General features: G+C 45.0%; 1 protein-coding gene across 11 annotated transcripts in view; it reads left to right on the plus strand.

Moving 5' to 3' along the window:
• The first annotated feature begins 1,962 nt into the window (after window positions 1-1,962).
• Window positions 1,963-20,293, plus strand: part of SEC31B (SEC31 homolog B, COPII coat complex component) — a 28,911-nt gene continuing 10,580 nt past the window's right edge. For 3 of the 11 annotated variants that reach the window (XM_032491095.1, XM_032491097.1, XM_032491098.1), the window contains exons 1-13: window positions 1,963-2,100; window positions 4,596-4,682; window positions 5,034-5,157; window positions 11,033-11,228; window positions 11,442-11,537; window positions 12,489-12,632; window positions 12,988-13,130; window positions 13,998-14,097; window positions 14,217-14,378; window positions 14,884-15,018; window positions 17,406-17,636; window positions 19,549-19,623; window positions 19,885-19,983. In XM_032491095.1, coding sequence (XP_032346986.1) covers window positions 4,604-4,682; window positions 5,034-5,157; window positions 11,033-11,228; window positions 11,442-11,537; window positions 12,489-12,632; window positions 12,988-13,130; window positions 13,998-14,097; window positions 14,217-14,378; window positions 14,884-15,018; window positions 17,406-17,636; window positions 19,549-19,623; window positions 19,885-19,983 — 1,584 coding nt within the window. In that variant the 5' untranslated portion in view covers window positions 1,963-2,100; window positions 4,596-4,603. Of the gene's footprint in view, window positions 2,101-2,869; window positions 3,040-4,595; window positions 4,683-5,033; window positions 5,158-11,032; window positions 11,229-11,406; window positions 11,538-12,488; window positions 12,633-12,987; window positions 13,131-13,997; window positions 14,098-14,216; window positions 14,379-14,883; window positions 15,019-17,405; window positions 17,637-19,548; window positions 19,624-19,884; window positions 19,984-20,293 lie in introns of those variants that run through there. The other 8 variants (XM_032491096.1, XM_032491093.1, XM_032491092.1 and 5 more) reach the window with 8 other exon arrangements.

Genomic DNA, 20,293 nt, shown 5'->3' on the forward strand with positions numbered 1-20,293 from the left:
GTTAATTTCACTGGGAAAGGTAGTTGAGGGTTCCAGTTGTGCAGCAGGTGGTCAGGGTAGCTCCTTTCCCCATTTACAGGGTTGAGGAAGAAGGAAGATAAGGTTCCTGATTTCTCAAGTTGGAACAAGGTTTATTTCCCATAAACGTTTTTAATAATTGTGGTTAAAAAAAATGTACTCTAACATGTTTCAAGTATATTGAAAGATGAATAGATGTTTTGGGACTGGCCTAGAGCTGTGACTGCCTCTAATCTTATATATCTTATAAGAATATTTATTCCAAAGCAACTTCTGAATCCAAGACTCTTATAAGTTGACATTACCTGTATTTATGAATTAGAGGACAGTCATTGAGTTATTACTGAACCTATGCATGACTTTCATTACCTTAATGATTTATCCAAGCTCCTACAGTAGCCTTAGAAGGAGGAAAACCACGATCTTGAGGGTCTGTCTCTTTAATACATCTGTTTTAAAGAGAACCAACTTATGTTTTCTTCCCTTTGGGGACATTTTCTTAAATTAAATCCTATTGCCTGAAAACCTGTCCCATAAAAAAGCACACATTCAACATGACCTGTAGAAGCAAGTCTATTCAAATTATATAAGGGATCCTTCAATGGTTGGGCAGTGGAAGACCTTTATGAGGTCAGGGGCTGGGTGTTTCTATTGAAATGTCTTTGAAGGTCTCCACTGTTTTCTGTATGTTTTCATTCTCTGTCCTTTAGAGCATTTGATGTCATTTAACAAACGTCTGTCTGCCTAATACATATCAGATACTGATAAGCCCTAGGGATATAAAGTTTAACAAGACAAAATAATTGCCTTCAAGTAGATACCCAGAAGAGGAGACTGGCAGTTATAAAACAAGGTGAAAAGAATTTCTAAGATGTTTGAGTTGAGGGAAGAGTACTTTTTTTCCCCTTTTTTTACTTTTTTTTTTTTTAAATCATGTCCTACTTGAAACTGTGACCTTATGCCTTTGGCTCAGATTTCTTTTAGAGCACTTCATCAGTGACACCTCTGCTTCATTCCCTACTTGGAGGTGTTGCCTAAGGTTCAGTTTTCAACCCTGTTTCTCATCCACTGTTGTACTAAGGAATTAAAGAAATACTTAGTAGATAGACTGGGTAGGCACTGCCAATGCCCTAAATTGTTTTCTGTCCTGACTTCAAAACTACCAAGTCCACTTGAAAAGGAAATCTAGAGTTGTGTTACAATGACTTGGGACCCATCATAAGATAACCAGCTCAAAAGGATTTCATCTCTCCAAGGGGATCCATATTGCTAGTCTAATATAATCTTTATCTTATCTCTACCCATAATTTTCAGCAATTCCCAATTACCTACAGAGTTGAATTAGTAGTCCATAATCTGTATCCAGCCCTCTCCTCCAGCTGTAGCCTCTTTCATTCAAGTATGGGAAACGCCAGGGCACCTATTAGCTAGCTGGGCCTTTTTCTCCTTGCTAGGACTTCACTTATCTTCTTGCAGCTCCAACGTATAACGACCCTCTCATTCCTGGAACCTTTCAGGAAGCCCCCGGTCTACAGTATCTCCTCCTCCACACATCTTTAACCCTTAATTAGTTCAACCAATGGTTTGCGGGGTGCAGTTGTTGCTGGGCTGCAGAGCATCACTCACTGCTGTTTATGGGCTAGATTGCTTTTTATCTTTTCGACTAAGTGGGTTCCACTAACAGCTCCTGGAGCAAGGGCCGGGTCTTCTCTTCAATAAGTAAATATTGAAAAATTATTTTCCCCTTTCTGAGGCTGCCCCAGGAGCCTGGCTCAAATTGAATAGACCAGAACTTACTGGTCGCAGGATCTAATTCACTGCGCAGTCATGGAACAGGTAAGGGAGGCGGGATTAGAAGCTATATTAAAGGGAACGTTCTCCGTGGGTCAACGAGGCTGTGGGCCTGGCTTCTGGCGCCGCTTATGGGCGACGGTGCCCGCTGGCCGGGACTACTTTTGGCCCTCGGCAGCCGCCGTCCACAGCGTCCAGCTGAGCTCCCAAAACGTGAGAGAGAACTGGCCCCGGCTCCGGCCCCGGCTCCGGCCGCGGCGCACCTGACCCCTGACCTGGCTCTCCGCGCAGGTTGGTTTTCCCGGCCAGTCTGGGGCCCCTGAGAGCAGGGTCCGTGCGGGGGACCCCGAGCGCCGCTCCTCCCTCAGCAGAGCGCCAGGGGCCGCTCGCCCTTCTCTGAGACCCCGGCCTCCGGGGGTCCGGCCGGTGTGCCTCTCTGGGGCCCCCGCGATGCCGGCTCTCTCTCCTGTCGCGCCCGAGTGCCCCAGCCCGACGAGAGTCTCTCTCCAGCGCGGCCTTAGCGCCTCCCAATCCGCCCTGAACCCTGACCTGGCCTGGGAGTTGACAACGGGTCTCTGCGTCCTTCCCCGGGCTGGAAGGCCTGTGTTTGCCGACCCCGGCGCGCTGTGCTTCGGGGAAGGCTGGCCGCCCTCCGAGGGTCTGGACCGCCAAGGGTAGCTGGCGTCCTCCTTCCCTGCACGATTGTGTTCAGCTCTTGGGTGAATGGTCATACCTTCTCCGCTTTCAACGTCCCGGCCCCAGCCTTTCTAACCCCAGAACATATGTTTCTGAATAAAGTAGATTAAAAAACCCATCTTCCCATTTTTTCAGGCTGTCTGGGGCTTAAATACTTTATGGAGTTGAATTTAGACTGGCATAATGGTAAAAAAACACTGGGCTCTGGAGGCTGGTTAGGCTTCACATTTTGGCCTAGCCAGTCTTCTCTGTAAAATGGAGATAGTAATAGTATTGACTGCACAGAACCATTGTGAGAATTAAATGACATATGCACTCAAGTACACAGTGATAATCGAAGCTCCTACTTTACATCTTTCTCTAGAAATGTGAAAATGATTTTGACCAGCAGGTGTCTCTGGTGACTGTATGGTATGATGTGCAAGCTTGTCGGAATATTCCTGATGTAGCCTCAACTGTTTATAGACGCCCTCAGGAAATCTTGGCTGAATTGACAACCTTAAACTTTTTTCAAGCTGGGAAAGAACATTTGAGGTTAAGTAATATTACTCTTATTTTTGCAGTTGAGACTTGTCTGCCTGTGGCTTGCTCAAGCAGGTCACAGTGGGTTCCAAGTGTACTCCCTCAAGTTCAGCGTTACTTTTTTTTTTTTTTTTTTTTAACTTTCCTGCTGCTTTGCTAGCCTTTTGGAACAGCACCTTAAGTGTGTGTTAGAATTGGACTGAAAACCACAGGGGTAAAGTAGATGTCTGCATTCATTCATCAAATATTATGGAACACTTACCACGTGCCAGACATTATTCTGGCACTAGTTATAACCTGGTAAACAAAGCAGACACAGTGCTAGCTCTCATGGAGTTCACTTATTGGTGGACAACACCAACAATGTAAATGTACTAAATATATAATTATAAATTGCTAAGAAGAAAAAAAATGGAGTCTGTTTTGGATTGAGTGGTTCTCCTCATTGAGGAGGTGAGAAGCTGAGCCCAGAAAGATGTGATAAAGAGCCATTCATGCAGAGAATGTAACGAAAAGCCTTCAACTTATAGGAAAAAGGATTTACAAAGCTCTAAAGTGGGAAACAGCCAGGAAATGAAAAGCTGGAACACAAGGAATAAGGGGGAAAGTAGCAAGAGATGAAGTTGAAGTGGTAGGCTGGAGCCTTTGAGCAGGGCTCAAAGGGGTTTGAATTTTATTTTGAGTGTGATGGAAGCCGTTGAAAAATTTAAGCATAGAATGCCAAAATCCTATTTTTGATTTTAAAAGTTTACTCCTGTTTCTATGTAGAGAATGAATTGGGTGTTGGGATGAGTAGCAGGGAGATGACCAGTTGGACAATTAGTGCAGTAATTTAGGTGAGAGATGATGGTATGTTCAACTAAAGAGGTGGTGCTGGAGATGGAGAAAAATAGATTAAGATATATTTTGGAGGTAAAAATTGGAAGATTTAATGATGGATTAAAGGGAATAAGGGAGAATAGGAATCTAGGGTGATTTTCAGATTTTGGAGTTGAGCAATTGAGTAGATAGTGGTACCATCTGCTGAAATGAAGAAAACGGGAGGAAGAACAGATTTGAGGTATGTGGTCAGGGAGATGGTGCAATAGAGAATTCCATTTTAGACAGACTAACTTTTAAGTATCTTTGCTATATCCAAGTGGAAATATTAGATTAGTAGTTGTATATAAGAACTTAGAGCTCAGAGGAGAGATTTGTGTTGTTGATACAAATTTGGGAGTCATCATCATATGGATGATGTTTAAAACCCAGGGAATGGATAGGGTCACTGAGAGATTATCTGGTTTGATGGTTATTATCACCATTGAGCCTGTGGCAACCAGTGTGTTTGGATATCATTTGGGGTTTAAAGCATTAGTTTCAGTAATTGGGTAAATGAACTGTCATTGTAGACCTGCAGATAGTCATGTATTTTGTCACCCTGTGTTGCCCCAAAATGCCCCCATCCTATGGTAGAAAGAGAGAAACAAGATCTGGTGTCCACAGATGCTCCCTTGATCTGGCCCTTAAGCTTGCTGGTTTCTACTTTCAGCAGGCTGAGGGCCAGGTCACTTTTTTGCCACCTACAGGACAGACCATGAAGCTGAAAGAACTTGAGCGGCCAGCTGTCCAAGTGTGGAGCCCAGCCAGCCAGTACCCTGTGTATCTGGCCACAGGTATGGCAATACTGTAGATGAGGAGCCATAGGAGTACATAGGTTGAGAGGAAACTTAATATCCAGAATTCTTTATTGAGCTTCAGAGAAAACTTTAGAGTCACAGGAAGATGGGGTTGGCTAGCAGCATAAGCAAGGGGATATTAGGTGTTCTGGGGGCCTGGGGGTGGTCTTAGACTATGAGTCAAGTCTAGGCACCTCATACTTTCATGTTTTCTTTGGAGTTACTGTTTGATAAAGGATGTATCCAGTCCTCTCCTGTTCTTCCTCTCCTCTGCTACCTAACCATTTATACCAAGTCCATGCATTTATTGTTCCTCATACGCTGCCTCTTGACTTTTCTTATGCCTAGGAACATCTGCCCAGCAACTAGACGCCTCCTTTAGCACAAATGGCACGTTGGAAATCTTTGAGGTTGATTTCAGGGACCCCTCTCTTGACTTGAAACGCAAGGGAGTCCTTTCCGCCTCCAGCAGGTACTATGTCTGAACTATTGATGGGTATGCAGGGCACATTCTGATGCAGACCCTGATGGGGGATTATGGAAGTAGTGTGTGCTTCTCAGGGCTTATGAGGAGGCAAGGGAGGAGAGAAGGATCTTCAAGTTGGAGAGAAGTTAACTCTGGATTTGTTTTGCCAAAAAATATTAAAAACAGCCACTCCCACCTTTCTGGGCAGCAGCAGCAGCAGTGTCAGACAGAGTCATGTGATAGAGATGCCTCACGCAAGCCTGGACTCACGAGTACCTGATCTCTTTCTGAACCCAGAGATGTTGGCTCCTTCCTCCCTTGGCTCTTGTGAAGATAACAGCCTTACTCAGTATCTCCCTTTTCTGCCAATGGGAGACGAATGAATGATCCTTTCCTCATTGCTGTTGGGCGCTGACTGGGTACTCATGGGTTTCATGGCTCTGGCAGGTTTATGGGGCTGGGTACTAGCATTCACTGAGTGCATGTATACACACCAGGCACTATGCTAGGGGCTCCATGTAGCTTACTCATTCCTCAGAATGAGCCTAAGCAATAAATATCATTATTCCCATTTTACATAGGCGGGAACCAAAGCTCTGAGAAGCAAGGATTTCAGTCTAGGCCTGTCTGACTCCAAAACCTACCTCCTGTCCATTATTCAATTGCTTTTTATATGTTTTATAAAGATGAGGCTTATAGTCTGAATCAATGGTCTCCAAATTTTTGTACCATCAGGAAAAATGTGAATAGTCACTATACTCAATTATATATTCAATATAAATAATATGTATGTATTACTATACTATTTTTAATATTAAAAATATAACATGTAAAATCTTTTTCTTACAGCCCAGAGAATTATCTTGCCCATTCCACTTGAGAGATTGCTGGTCTTTAGGGAAGCTGGATGCAGCTTCCCGTCCTCTTGTGCATTCTTTGGCCCACTTAAGTGATTAGATTAAGATATTTAGACAGACCTACCCTCTTCTTTTTTTCATGGTTTAAGCTAATGATGAAAGTTAGTTATTGTTCTCCCTTTCTTGAGCTCCTATATCACTTTATGACAGAGTCCCTTACTTCGCAGTTTTTTACATTTCTTTGCATTTCCGGTATGTGTACCTTTTGAAGAGCAGGCCTTGGAGGGTTTACCAATAATGATGAGATATTCTTAGCCTCTGAGCAAGCATTTAGGAAAGGGCTGCTGAAAGGGGTGAGCTAATTTAATAATGTTTATACTCGTGGAGATAAGGGAGAGGGGGCTTTTTTCTTTGATCAGCCAAGCAGCAGCTTTAGCACAGTAGTGGCTCCTTAGGGCTAAGAGTTCTTAAGAAAGAGGCAATACAATTGCTTAAGAAACCTTGAAACTGAACCCTAAGATCCATGTAGGCAGAGATTTTTGCCTGTTTTATTCACTGCTGTATCTCTAGTACCTAGAACATTAGGTGGTTAATAAATATCTGTTGAATAAATGAGTGATACTAGAAACTTCTGGATTACCAAACTAAGCATCCATAGCCACCACTTCAGGTAGTTATAGTCAGTCTTCAGTTAGTCTTAGTGCCTTAAGATCTTTTCAGGGGTAAGGATCTGTTTGTTTTGCAGCCAATTAGGTTGAAGAAACCCTTTTTGAAATGTTGCTACTATATTCGGTAATCACAAAGCATCACCTCACCCCCTGCTCTACCCTGCAGGAATTTGGGGGCTATAACCAAAACAAATAGTACAGTTAACCCTCTCGATAGTATTTCTTCTCTACTTTCTTTTTCCACCTGTATAATTGTATCCAAAGATTGATTCTGATTCTCAAAGACAGAAGGAATTACCTCTAATACAGTTCTGTTGGGGCCTTTCTGAAGAAACCATCTTAAACACTTCAGGGTCTAAGACATTCACTTCTTTCTGCTCCAGCCTGAGTTAGGTCACTTACTCAAAAGTCAGCATCACAAACTAGTGACCCAGATGATCAGGGTAGATAAAGGGCAACCCACTCTTTGCTTAATGCTCCCGTCTTCCTTTTCTGTGTCATCTTCTGCATAGTTTGATGGACAGCACAGTTATGTTGGGTTCTGCCTTGGCTAAAACTATGTGACTTTGGGCAAATTGAGTTCCGTCAGTGATCTTAGGTTTCCTCACTTATATATAGAGAGAGAAGAGGTTGTACAGGATGACTTCTAAGACCCTACTGAGCTCCAAATTTAGGTCTTATGTTCAGTCTCTCCTCTTTTTCTAGCTTAGCCTCCTTTTTTCCTTTTTTAAAAACTCCTCTGTGTATCTCTTCATTATTAACTAAACATACTTTTCAGTCTTCCTCCTTCCATTACCTGCCCTTTTTTCCAGACCTATGCCAACCACATTTGAATCCTAAAGATCCCCTTATCATCAGCCTGTGATGTACCAGAGAAATATTATCTACTTAGCAATATCTGGCTGAAAGAGAAGTGTTCTGAAGCACTCATATGGGTGTAAATAAGAGACAGCCTTCAGCTATAAACAGACTGAAGAGAGTGCATGGATAAGTGCCACCTGACGCAGTCAGAATCAATATGGATTAGCATGTGCACTGAGGCAAGTGATGTTTGGTTTGTTAGATGAATCTCACTCAAGAAGAAAGCTTTCTGGGAGAATACTACATTGTTTGTGTATTGACTTTTGAACTAAGGATATAGCTGCTGTGGCTGAATAGTTCAGGGGCTAATGGGTGATTCGCTATACTCTACCCTCTCTCTACACTGAGGTTCTCGATCTCTGAGTGGCCTCTGTAACCTATGTCTGATCCATCCTCTAGTAACATGGAGAAAGTAGGTCATCTGTCTTCCATTACCTTTATCTCAGCTCTAGCTATTTGGGAGCACTGTGACCCCTCTTTAGGTGCCTGTGTAAGGGACATCACTAAGTGGTAAAAGATCATTTAGGTACTACTCTTAGTTTTCTTGTTTCCAAGACTTGCCTTCTGTCTAGAGATGTCAAGATCACGGAATAGACAGAGGGCGGGCTTTGTTGTTGAACAGACTTGGGTTCGCATTCCAGCTTTGCTGTCTACTGTCCTCTCGGACGCATCATTTAACTTCTTTGACTCTGTTTTCTCTACTGTAAATTTGGGATACATAGTAGGCATATGGCAGCCTAGTGCATAGTAAGCCTTCAGAAAAGTAGTTTTCCTCTCGAGCAGCTGTTACTCAATGCCTTCATTCTCCAGCTTGGAGTACCGCTCTGTTTGACTTCTAAGGAAATTTGCATTTTCTCAGCTATTTTGGCCAGGATATGGACAAACTCATTCTCACTTTAGTCTACTAACATGAAGTTGGGATTTTCCAAAAGGAATCTAAGCAAATACAATCAAAATCCCAAACAATGAAGTCTGGAAGTCATAGGACCAAGAATTTATATAGCACATGTTCCTAATCATAAGTTAGCTGAGGCTTGGCCTCAGATGAAAGCTTAGCTGGCTCAACCTTCTAATCTCACAGTTCTGTTTATTCTCTCCAGCCTTGTCTTTTTCATTTTGCCAGAAGCATAGCCATGAGATGGTTGTTGGGGCTGGTTCTGTCTTTACGAAATTCAACTTCTTCCCTTGTTCTAGCTTGGTATGCAGTCTGATGTATTTAGTACAGTGGTTCTCAACTCTGCAGGTTGTTAGAGTCACCTGGAGGCTTTTGTTAAAAAGGTAGGTTCTGAGGGCCTGTCTCTGCAAATTCTGCTTCACGAGGTCTGGGTAGGAATCAAAGAGCCTATATTTTCTTGTGCCACCCCTCATTCTGTGATGCCATATGGTCAGTCTCCAGCATTGCCATCATCATCCTGGGAATCTCTTTAGCAGAGAATTCCACCTGTGTTCCCATGTTTTCGAAGTTCCCACCTTCTTGTGCAAACTCTTCTCCCTATACCTTCTCCTTAAATCTCTTAGTTCCTATTTTCAGGCCAAAGACCATCTTTTTTGTCTTAAACTTTTTATTTTTTTAAATATGCAAACCTAGAAGAGTTGCAAAATAGTATAATAAACAGTCTTATACCTTCACTTGGACCCATCAGTTTTTAACATTTTGTCACATTTACTCACATGCTCTCTCTTTGCACACACACACACGTGCACACATGCACTTTTGTTCCCTGTCCACTTGCAGGGCAGAGATAATTGACACTCCTTGAGCCCACTGAATGATCAAATCCCCTTCCTTGCCTTACTCTTTGCAGGTGTTCCCCTCTCCCGGGTGTTCTCTGTCACGTCTGTTCAAGCTCCAGTTTCACAGTCACTAGTGAAGTGTTAGCAGTAGAAATATACTGTCTACATGCAGACAGAAGGAAAATCATTTTGTCACACCCTGTATTCCACATTTCAGCCACTGTAAAGTAACTGAGCTCTCTTCTCCAACCCTTTGGTGACTAACTGTTGAGGACTCAGGTGCCTTTTACTCTGGTTTGTATGTCATGTGCTCTGACCATACTGAGGTCATTGCATTCCCACATGAGTTTTCCTGGCAGTACCTTCCTCTGGTTCCTGTTTGGCTCACTACAGGCTTCTCTAGCTACTCTGTTGATTTGCACCCTACCAATGTTGAGCTCTAGCCTTTGGGTGACATGGCAGCCTCTGGAGCCAGCATGGAACTCCTTCTTCTGCCCTGTTAAAATCAGCACAACCTTAGAAAACATAGTCTTTCTGGCAGTAGCTGTAGACCCACCGTTTTTTCATCTCCGCTGTTTTCTTCAGATGCTGACGTAGTCTGAATTGTGCTCAGCTCTTCACTTTTGGCAGGTTAGCTCTACTCTAATGACTGGCCAAACAGGTTGCTGCCTGGTCACCCCACTCAGTTTCTTTGCTGACTGTTCCCAGGGTGTGGGAACATTTCATTTCAGTTATGGATCTTATGACCTCATTCAAGGTGAAATCTGGCTTCTCGAAAGGGCTGTGGAAATGTCCTTGGCTAGTGACTGAAATGGAGGACAGACCACCTGTGAGGATTTGGGGATTTCATAGGCCTTCCCTAGCAGCTTTGCAAGGAACCCATACTTGTTTGCAGGAGGCCCAGCGTCCACCTCATTCTTTTGTGCAAGATTTGGCAGTGTGAGACACTCAGAAAGCCAGAAAAGTGCTTCCCAAGTGGTGCCTTTGTGTTTCTAGGGCTGGCCAACTGGATCCACGTAGTTCCAGTGGGCCAGCCACATGGGAGAGGCACTGGGTGGAGAGGTCTTTAGATCTTTTCTCACTTCCAGTTTAAGAGGGAAGAGGGGACAGCTAGAGAACCTGCTTCTATTCAACTATGGAAGAGTTTGGATCTTCCCTTAAATAGAAGACAGTATTTTATGATGGTTAAGAGTTCGGACTTTGGAATAAGATGGGCCTGACTTTGAACCTTGACTCTGTCACTTCCCTAACTGTCAAATGGGAGTAAAATTACTAACTGTATATACAGAAGTATATAACTTCTCTGTGCCTCAGTTTCCTCAGTTGAAAATGGAGTTAATACCTCATGGGGTTGTTAATCAGCTAAGACATGTAAAGCACTTAGAAAACAGTGCCTGGTACACAGGAAGTACTCAGTAAGTGTTAGTTGTGATTGGAGTTGGAGGTATTAAGTGAAATAATCTATTTGAAGTATTTATCACTGGGCCTATGTAACCTTAATAACATTAATAGCAAGAAAAAATCCCCCCCAACCCTAGCTCCAAGGCAGTAGCCTCCTGGCTTCTAATGTAACATAGATGGAATATTTTTTTCAGCCAAAGGGCAGGACCAGGCAGAGGAGACCTCCATTCTGTGTCTGATAGGCAGGCTACAACTAAGGATGGGGATGCCTGTGTTGTGGCAGAGGCTGATGCAGATGCCTGCTCTCTACTTACTGACGTGGACCTGAGTGGGTGTTGATGCCAGTTCTCCTCTTTGTAGGTTTCACAAGCTGATCTGGGGGAGCTTTGGCAATGGGCTTCTGGAAGGCTCCGGGGTTATTGCAGGCGGCGGGGACAATGGCATGCTTACTCTATACAATGTGACTCACATCCTGTCTTCGGGAAAGGAACCTGTGATTGCCCAGAAACAGAAGCACACGGGGGCTGTCAGAGCTCTTGACTTTAATCCTTTCCAGGTACTACATTTTAGTTGATCAGACATGGCTGAGCCATGGAGCAACAGATCTGAAGGGAATCATTTACTTGTGACCTCTGGTCTGTAACTCTGAGCCCTTCCCAAGTTGTTATGGGGGAGGCTTTGGAAGCTCAAATTGTGGGTCTCTTTCCCCCTTTTCTGCTCTCATCTCTTCCTAGGGTGATGTGTCTCCAAAGACTTATTCTCCATACAGGGCAACCTCCTGGCCTCAGGGGCCAATGATTCTGAAATCTTCATTTGGGATTTGAATAACCTGAGTGTGCCAATGACCCCAGGATCCAAGTCACAGGTGAGGAGGCTCCTGGTGCTGCTACTGAAGAGTGTACAGCTGATTTTCCCAGGGAGCGTCTTGAATTCTGGAGGCAGTCAGAGCACGGGAGATTACAGTCTTTACCACTGGAGGGCAATAAAACTCCACAGACCAACGTGCTACCTACCAGCCAGATACTAGAGGGATAAAGTGGGAAGGGGGTGTGTGGGTGGTGGAGGTGGTTTGTGGTCGTTAACTGTCTAGTGGGTTCTGGAAGAATGAAGATGGGAGTAAAAGACATTGAGAGAAGGAGTGAGAGTACTGCTCATCATAGAGTAGCTTAGGCAGCATTGGTCCCTGGGCTCAGCAGACCAGGGACAAAAGTAGGATACCCAGATATACTCTTGTCCTTTTTGTGGGAGAATCAGCCTTGTCTTTATGTCTGGTTCTCCCATGTAGTTGGGGGTCTTGTGTATATCTGTCTCTGAGTGTACCTATCTTGTCAGTCTATAACTGGGCCCATATTTTTCTTCCTGGCTTTTCTGTCTTAACGCTTACAGTATCGTGAGGTAAGTTGAGTATGAATTTGATAGCATCTTGTGCCCTAAAAGTAGCGGTGGCTTTTCTCTCTGCCTTATTCTCTCTGGGGGTCTTGCACGTCTGTGTTTCCCTCCCCCTCTCTCCTTCTTCCTCTCCTTCTCTCTTTGTCATAGACAAGAGGGCATTTTTAAATCTTGACTCTATCCTCTCAGGATCACCTTGGGATAGAAGTAGAACCCAAGTGTATCTGTCCTCTCAGCTTCTACACCAGTTCCCTAAAGGATCCTCTCTGGAAAACTCAACACCCAGATCCCTGAGACTGGCTTGGTTTGGGTAGCCCCATGTCTACTCTTGGCCCTTCTATGGGTGGTTGGGAGCAGTTGAGCTGCATCTGTCTTTTGGTCCAAGGGTGACAGGTTGTCCTCAACCCCTCCCCCCATCCTGCTTCAGCAGCCCCAAGAAGACGTCAAGGCACTCTCTTGGAACCGTCAAGTTCAACACATTCTGTCTTCTGCTCACCCCAGCGGCAAGGCAGTCGTATGGGATCTCAGGAAGAATGAACCTGTCATCAAAGTCAGTGATCACAGCAACAGGGTAAGTCGAATACAGGCAGAATATAGGCTCAGGCTCTGCCATCTCTCAGGCCTAACACTTGGGCTGCTCTCCCCTAGGCTAGGGCTCTGCTTTCAACTGTTACCCAGGTGGATTCAGCCCCTTAGCAGATTTCCTATTGAGAGTGAGAGCTTAGGGAAGCTGAACTGAGCTCATCTGGAGGCTTCTAGTGCTCCTTACTTGTGGTCATCATTTACTCCAGTGGTTGTGCTGTTCCCAGCCACATAGGAGAGACATAAAACCTGCCCTCAGAGAGGTCCTGTTCCAACTGGACAAAAAAAGTTCATAACCAGAAGAATCAGGTTACATCGCCCATTGGGGTCTGCTTTGTTCACAGATGCACTGCTCAGGCCTGGCCTGGCACCCAGTCATAGCCACGCAGTTGGTTCTGTGTTCAGAAGATGATCGTCTTCCAGTGATTCAGCTGTGGGACTTGCGCTTTGCCTCCTCGCCCCTGAAGTTGCTGGAGAGTCACAGCAGGTAGCATCTCAAACCCTGTCCACATCCTTGGTGAATGGAAGGGCCATAACTAACCTGGGTAGAAGGCAGTGAATGTCTCACGTTGGCTACCAGACATTCTCCTTGGCTTCAAAGCCGTCCCAGTGAGCACACAGTTACCCAGTTCTAGCTCTTGCCCCAACCAAGAGGAGTTCCGTTAGCCCCAGAGGTTATGGAAAAGAGCCTGAGATTCCATCTAACTTCCAGAGATGGGAGTAGGGATGGGGTCATGAGAAACAGTGGAGCCAGTGTTTAGTCCCGCTGTGAGAGTCCCCAGGCTCTGATATGAGGATAATGCTCATTTCTTTAGATGATGAGATTGCCTCCTCCAAGACGTCTCCTTAATAAAAGAACCTTGGTTCCTGCCTTTCCTGTGAATAGGTCTGCCTCCGAGGCTATAGCTCTTGGGCCCACAGCAGAGAAAGCAGCCCCAGAGTCTGGTCTTTCTAACTCAGGGGCCATGCCTTTATACCTCTATGGGGACTTTTGGGAGTTAGGTCCTTACTACCCTTCTGCACTAAAAGCACCCACAGGGTGGGTGCTTACCTGATTCATGCTGATTTGTAATCCCTACTGTACCATCAGGGAAGAGAAGCAGGCCATCCTGCAGTGACCTGTGGAAGGCAGAGTGGTATAGTGCATAGTGCACTGGCTCTGGGACTTGACTTGGGTTCTGGCTGCATGACTGCTGAAAGTTCCTTTATTTCCTCCAAAGCCTCATTTTCTTCATTTGTAAAATGAAATTATATTGCTCATTTTGGGAGGATGAGATTTATCCAAGATATATAAGGCACCCAACTCATAGTAGGCATTCAACAAATGTTAGTTCCTCTTTCCTTTCCTTTTTAGGGGAATCTTGTCAGTGTCCTGGAGCCAGGCTGATGCTGAGCTGTTGCTCAGTAGTGCCAAGGACAACCAGATCTTGTGCTGGAACCTGGGGAGCACTGAGGTAGTCTGGCCCTTCTGTGGGCATGCTGGGATGGGAGGGGAATCTCAGCTGCACCTATGTATTCTGGGTTGCCTTGCCTAAGTCAGGATTTCCCTAATGGTTGTGTTCCCTCATATTAGGTGGTATATAAGCTACCTACACAGAGCAGCTGGTGCTTTGATGTGCAGTGGTGCCCTCGGGATCCTCCAGTGTTCTCTGCTGCCTCCTTCGACGGCTGGATCAGTTTGTACTCTGTGATGGGTAGGAGCTGGGAAGTCCAGCAGATGAGACAGGCTGACAAGGTTTGAAGAATGCTAGGGAAAGGGGCTGTCTCTGTTTGAGGGGGAGAGAGGACATATGGCCTGAGAAGAAGTGGAGACTTGGGAAACCAGAGCCCTGGGTTTGGGGAGGGATGAACCTTTGCTCCAGCACCCATCTTCCCAGGAGGATATCAGTTTCTACCCAATACAAAGGAGGCCTTTACCTTGGATGTTCCCTGTGGTATTTTAGGGAAATTGGACCTCCACGCCTGAATCCTTTGTTATTTTTGGAAGTATGAACTGTCTTACCTCCCTGTCTCCTATAGATCCATTTGGTGTTACACTCCACTGTAAACATTGGATGCAGTAGTCTTCCAAAAGAGCCTACTGCATGGGAGTTCTCACTACCAGTCCCCTGGAGTATGAGAGTCCTGCCTTTGTGGGCCAGACTGGGTACCTCAAGGATCCTTTCCAAAATGTAGTTTGTAGGAGTTCCTGGCTAAGCCACCACTTCACCCTGATGATGCAGGTGTCCTTTTGCCCTCAGATCTCTTCTTCCTTCAGCAAAGGCCAGCCTCTCCCACCGTTGCAGGTGCCAGAGCAAGTGGCCCAAGCATCATTGATACCTCCCCTGAAAAAACCCCCCAAATGGATGAGAAGACCAGCAGGCGTTTCATTTGCTGTAAGTGTAGTGTGTGTTGTGTTGTGGTGTGTGTGTGTGTGTGTGTGTGTGTGTGTGTACGTGTATGTGTTAAGCCTGCTGTGTGCCCATCATGGAGCTGCATTCTGGAAGAGATTTATTCCCATTGCCTGTGTCTCAGATCAGGTCCCACTTTACTGCTCAGAGAGTTGCTGTAGCTTCCCTCTCTACCCCTTCACACTGCCTGCTGTTCCAGTCCTATCTGAAAGGAATCGATTGCCTTAGACCTCTGTTATGGAGAACTGTCTGAGATTCCATCTGATTTTTCTCTAACCTCTGCATATCTAGAATGGTAGTGAGTCCAGGCATGGAATTCAAAGCAGGAAAAGGGTGAATGCAAAGCATGAAAGAAAAAATTGTTGATTTCATCCTCTCCTCTACTCAAAACCTTTGATCTTCATTACCTTATAGACTCAAAGCCAGATATACACAGAGCCCCATTTACCTCCAGTTTTTATTCCCACCTTATTGCTATGTGTTCGCTCTTCTCCAGTTACATAGGACTACCTTCTGTTCTACAGATAACTGCAGCCTCCCCCTGTACCTTACCCTTCAGCTTCTCTTCTGAGCACTGAATCCTCCTGCAGCCTTTCAAGTTCCCTCACTTAAATACCACCCCCTCCATGACGCCTGTCTAACCCTAATCAAACTTGACCTTGCTTCTGTAATCTCACAGATTTGTACTCCTGGAGTGATACCTGTACTAACTGTACTAAAGCTACTTATATGCATAAATAGGATCTGGAGACCCTAGTAAGTACTAGACTCCTTGAGGTTAGGACCATGTTTTATCCATTTTTATCCCTAAAACAGTGCTTCCCAAACTTTAATGTGCATACAGATCACCTAGAGATCATGTTAAAATTCAGATTCTGGTTCATTTGGTCTGAGGTAGGGACCAAGATTCTGATTTTCCAACAAGTTCCCAGATGATACCCTTGCTGCTGGTCTAGGGAGCAGTAGCAAGGCCCTAAAGCACCTAGCACAATGCTTTAATTATTAAGTTTGAATTAGAAACAGATGTAGTAGAGCTGCTTGTTTTCAGAATGGACAGTTTTACTAGGGAGGTAAGGCAAACACACTCAAGAGGCAGGGGGGTGAAAACTCTGAAGTCAAGAGACCTGAGTTCATATCATAGGTCTGTCACTTATCTGCTGGGTAACCTTGGGCAAGCCTCTTAACTCAGGACTTCAGTGTTCTTATCTGTAAAAGAGGAATAATAATACCTGCCAAGCTTACATTAGTGAACTGACATGAACCTCAAGTAAGAATATATGCAAACACTCTGTAAAATTATCAAGTATTATACAAATCACAAGTTAAGATGGTTCTATTTAGTGCACTCTGTGGTGTAGATTTTTGTGCTTGGGAGTCAAAAGAAGAATTCTGACTGGGGAAGCTCATTAAGTAGAGGGTCTTAGGAAGGGAAGTAGTAAATGGTTGAACAGTAGTTGTAGAGCATGGCTGAAATTGGAATAGCCTGAAGGAACTTAAAAAAAAAAAAGAAAAACAATGCCCAATACCACCTCCAGAGCTTCTGATTTTTTTGTTTGGGGTACAGCCTGGCGACTCTGGATCACTTCCCAGATAGTTTTAAAGTGCAGCCAAGGTGAAGAACTGCTGGAGTAAAGGAATTTTCCTGAGCTCTGCTTTTGTGCCAGGTGCTTTATATAAAGTACCTAATTTGGTGAGAAGGATGCTCAGATCAGAGTGTTGTGGTGGGTGAAGGCACAGAAGCAGGAGTGAACAGGGCACTTTGGGGATGCAGAGTAATCACATAAGTGAGCAGGGAGAGATACTGGCCCTGATTTTGAAAGATTTTGTGGATTATAGGCAGAGGAACTTAAGCTCTCTCCCATGGCCTTGTGAAACCAGTACAAGCTCCTGAGTAGCACCAGGTATAGGGTGGTCGTCTAAGGCTTGGGACGGAGGAGGAAAAACCCAGAGGCTAGCAACCTATTCCAATAATCTAGGTGTGCTAGCACTAGGCATGGGACAGAGGGGGCCTGCATGAGGAACACTGAACAAGAAGAGGTAAGATTTTGTTGTTGCTTGGCTATGCTGGGTACAAAGACTGTGATAATGCCAAGGAGTTTAGTCCAGGTATCTGGGAGAATGGTGGTACCAGGACAGGTGAGGGAAAGATGAGTATCATGTATTGAAGTTTTAAGCTGATGGTGCTGAACTTGCAGAGGTGGTTTTGGGATGGGGGCACATTTGCTACTCAGTTCCAGATCCTATTCCATCCCAGGAGTTCTCATATTATTGTTTTCCTATCCTAGGGTCAACCAATAGATAGTCTTCCCTGTGATCCTGACTTGGTGTTAATTTTTGGCTTGACCTTTCTCTTTCTTGTTTTTCCTCACCAGTTTGGGGGGAAGCTGGTTACTTTTGGCCTCCCCAGCACTCCTGCACATCAAGTGCCACAGCCTTGCCTCCGCCTAGTCTTCATCAGTCAGGTCACCACAGAATCCGAATTCCTGCTGCGGTCAGCTGAGCTGCAGGAGGCCCTGGGTTCAGGAAATCTCCTGAATTATTGTCAGAACAAGATCCAGGAAGCATCGCTACAAAGCGAAAAGATGCTCTGGCAGTTCCTGAAGGTAGGAAGTCTGAAGGCTGGCTGCTCAGAAGTATTTCCCCAAAATTCTCCAGCCTATGTCAACCCCACCCTCTGGCAGCAACCACACTGTGATCCAGATTACAGAGGTCCTAACCCTTACTGAGTTTTTCTACATAGCATCCACCCCTGGGCACAGAACCTCCACTCTTTACCAGAGACTCAGAGACCATTTATGGCTAGGGAAGCTGATGAGTACAAGTGACATTTGCCTTTTTTCTGCTGTTGCTGATGTCCTGGATACTTTACCAGAGCCAAGGTGAGGGCTTTCACAGTGCCATGCCACAGGGCAGTTAAGGTGATGAGAAGGGAGAAGAAAGGATGAGAAAGGAAAGGAAGATCAGCTGGAAAGGGTACATTGTCATCAGAAGGCTTTGAGTCGTTTCATGTAACACAAGGCATGTCATTGTGCTGGGACTCAGGGCTCAAGTCCCACTCAATGCTGAAGGCATGGCTTCAGTTCCAGTGCCAATTTAATCTCAAGTTGCTTATGATGCCAGGATGAATGCTCTACCTGTCAAAAGAAATGAGCAAAAGAGAGGAGAGAGCTGAAGGAAGAAAGAGAAATAACTGGACAGGCAGTGAGAGGATTAGTAAAGTCTTTGGGATTAAAGAGAAGAATGCAAATAGAAGGACAGGGTCTGTCCTGGGGGTCTGAGAAGAACTTGGAGTCAGTGCTTCAGACATAGTAGAACTTTATGAAAGTAAACACCAGGGATCTGAGGAGAAAAGAATTTGAGAAAGATCATCAACTGCAGAGTGAAGCTGGAAAAAGATGTGGGAAGAAAAGAGTAAGAAATAATTCCTTTGTTATAAGTAGGTTACAGGCTGTAGCTCCAGGAATGGTGGGGTGGGAAAGAGTAGAAAGATTGATCAGCCTTTACTCTGCTGAACAAAGGAGGCTGTGGTGCCCATAAGACAGAGGGGAGTGTGGTTTAAAAGCTACCCAAGAGCTGTCCATCATGATGGTCCTAAAGCTAAGTATGGATGAACATTTCCAAGGGAAGAGCATGGAAGAAGGAGGGGGCCCTGAAAAACCATGAGAAAGACTGTAGTCAGAATTCATGATTCAGTGTGAGATAAATGAAGGCTCCAAGCCATCTAACCCATTGCATTGAGTGGATAAGCTTTGCTTGCTGTATCTGTGCAACTTCCACTAGGAGTCTTCTCACCTAGCCATTTAGACTCACAAGACTACTGAAGACTCACTTGGCATCAGTCGCCTCAGAAGGATAGGGGACAGGAACCACAGCTTGTCAACAGGACAGATTCAGGTAGTTCTCTTCTGTGGGAGGCCTTGCAACAGCCCACGCAGCAGTTTAGCATTCTCTTTTTCAGCTCACCAGAAGGCAGCTCAGGTGCAAGAAGATGAGATATACATCAGACTGGTGTGCAAACTGCCCTGGTATAGAAGCCTCAGGCCCACAAGAGCCAATATCTCTTGTATAAACTCCATAAGCATAGCTTCTAGGTCCCTGCAGGGGATCTGTTTAGTTACAAGAGTCCTTGCAATCAGGGAAACCCAGAGCATGGTGTCCACATCAATTATCAATGGTTTACATAGTCCTAGTCCAGATACAATTTACTAGTCACAAGCAGTGTTGCCTAGAAGCATAGTTGATATTATACTTTTATCAGGTTACCAGGGTAACAGGAAGTCAACTGAACGTCCAATTCTTATGCAGAAGAGGGAAAGGGTTTTGTTAACACAACTGCATGCAGCCCAATAGGAATCAGATCTGGGGAGAAATAGAGAGATGGTCTTGGCTTCGGGGGCACTTCTGTTAGTACAAAGAACTTTATTTGAGGGTACACTGGCACAGGTGTCCAGCTGGTGCAGGAGAGGGTCATTCACATTCGTTTAATGGAGACTTCAGTGTTCTGTCATTCCTTAGGTGACCTTAGAACAAGACTCCAGAATGAAATTCCTAAAGCTACTAGGATACAGTAAAGATGAGCTTCAGAAGAAGGTAAGGTGCTTTCAAGTCAGAAGCATGTGCTTGATGCAGAGAAGAGAATCCTGTCAGTGGAAACCATCTTAGAACACCTCTTCCTGAGCTTCACTAATGCATATATGAGCATTTTATCTCCTGGAGATTAGGCTTTTTCCCAGGAAAATAGCTCAAGGATTTTAGAGGGTCCAGTTGGTGGGGTATGCAGATGGTAAGAAAGCATAATGCTTATTTGACTAAATGCTGGGAAGAGTGGTACTCATAGGTCTCTCCTTGCAGGTGGCCACATGGTTAAAGAGTGACTCTGGGCTGGGTGAGAGCCCTCAGCCCAAGGGAGATGACCTCAAATGTATCAGACAACAGGCCTTCTGCAGCCAGGTGTGGTAGGAGCCCCACCAGCCTGACCTAGGGTAGCACAGAAGACTTGCCTTTAGGGTATCTTCCCCTTTCTGGCCCTTTGCTTTGGTCTTAGTAAGTGCTCAGCTTCTGTGGAGGTCTTCAAACTCCTCACTCTCTTGGAACCAGAATGTGACACAGAGCCCATAAGCTTTTGGACTGGGAATGGAGCTGTGTTTTAACCGTGAAGTAGAGCCCTTCCCAAACCTTACCTGGTTATTCTTTTAGCTTTATCTATTAAGGGCCAACTCGTAATTGCACTCTCAGAGAGAGTTACTAAGCCAGATCTCTG

This window comes from Camelus ferus, chromosome 11 (genome assembly GCF_009834535.1).
Source record: "Camelus ferus isolate YT-003-E chromosome 11, BCGSAC_Cfer_1.0, whole genome shotgun sequence".
In the NCBI taxonomy this organism is placed as follows: domain Eukaryota; kingdom Metazoa; phylum Chordata; class Mammalia; order Artiodactyla; family Camelidae; genus Camelus; species Camelus ferus.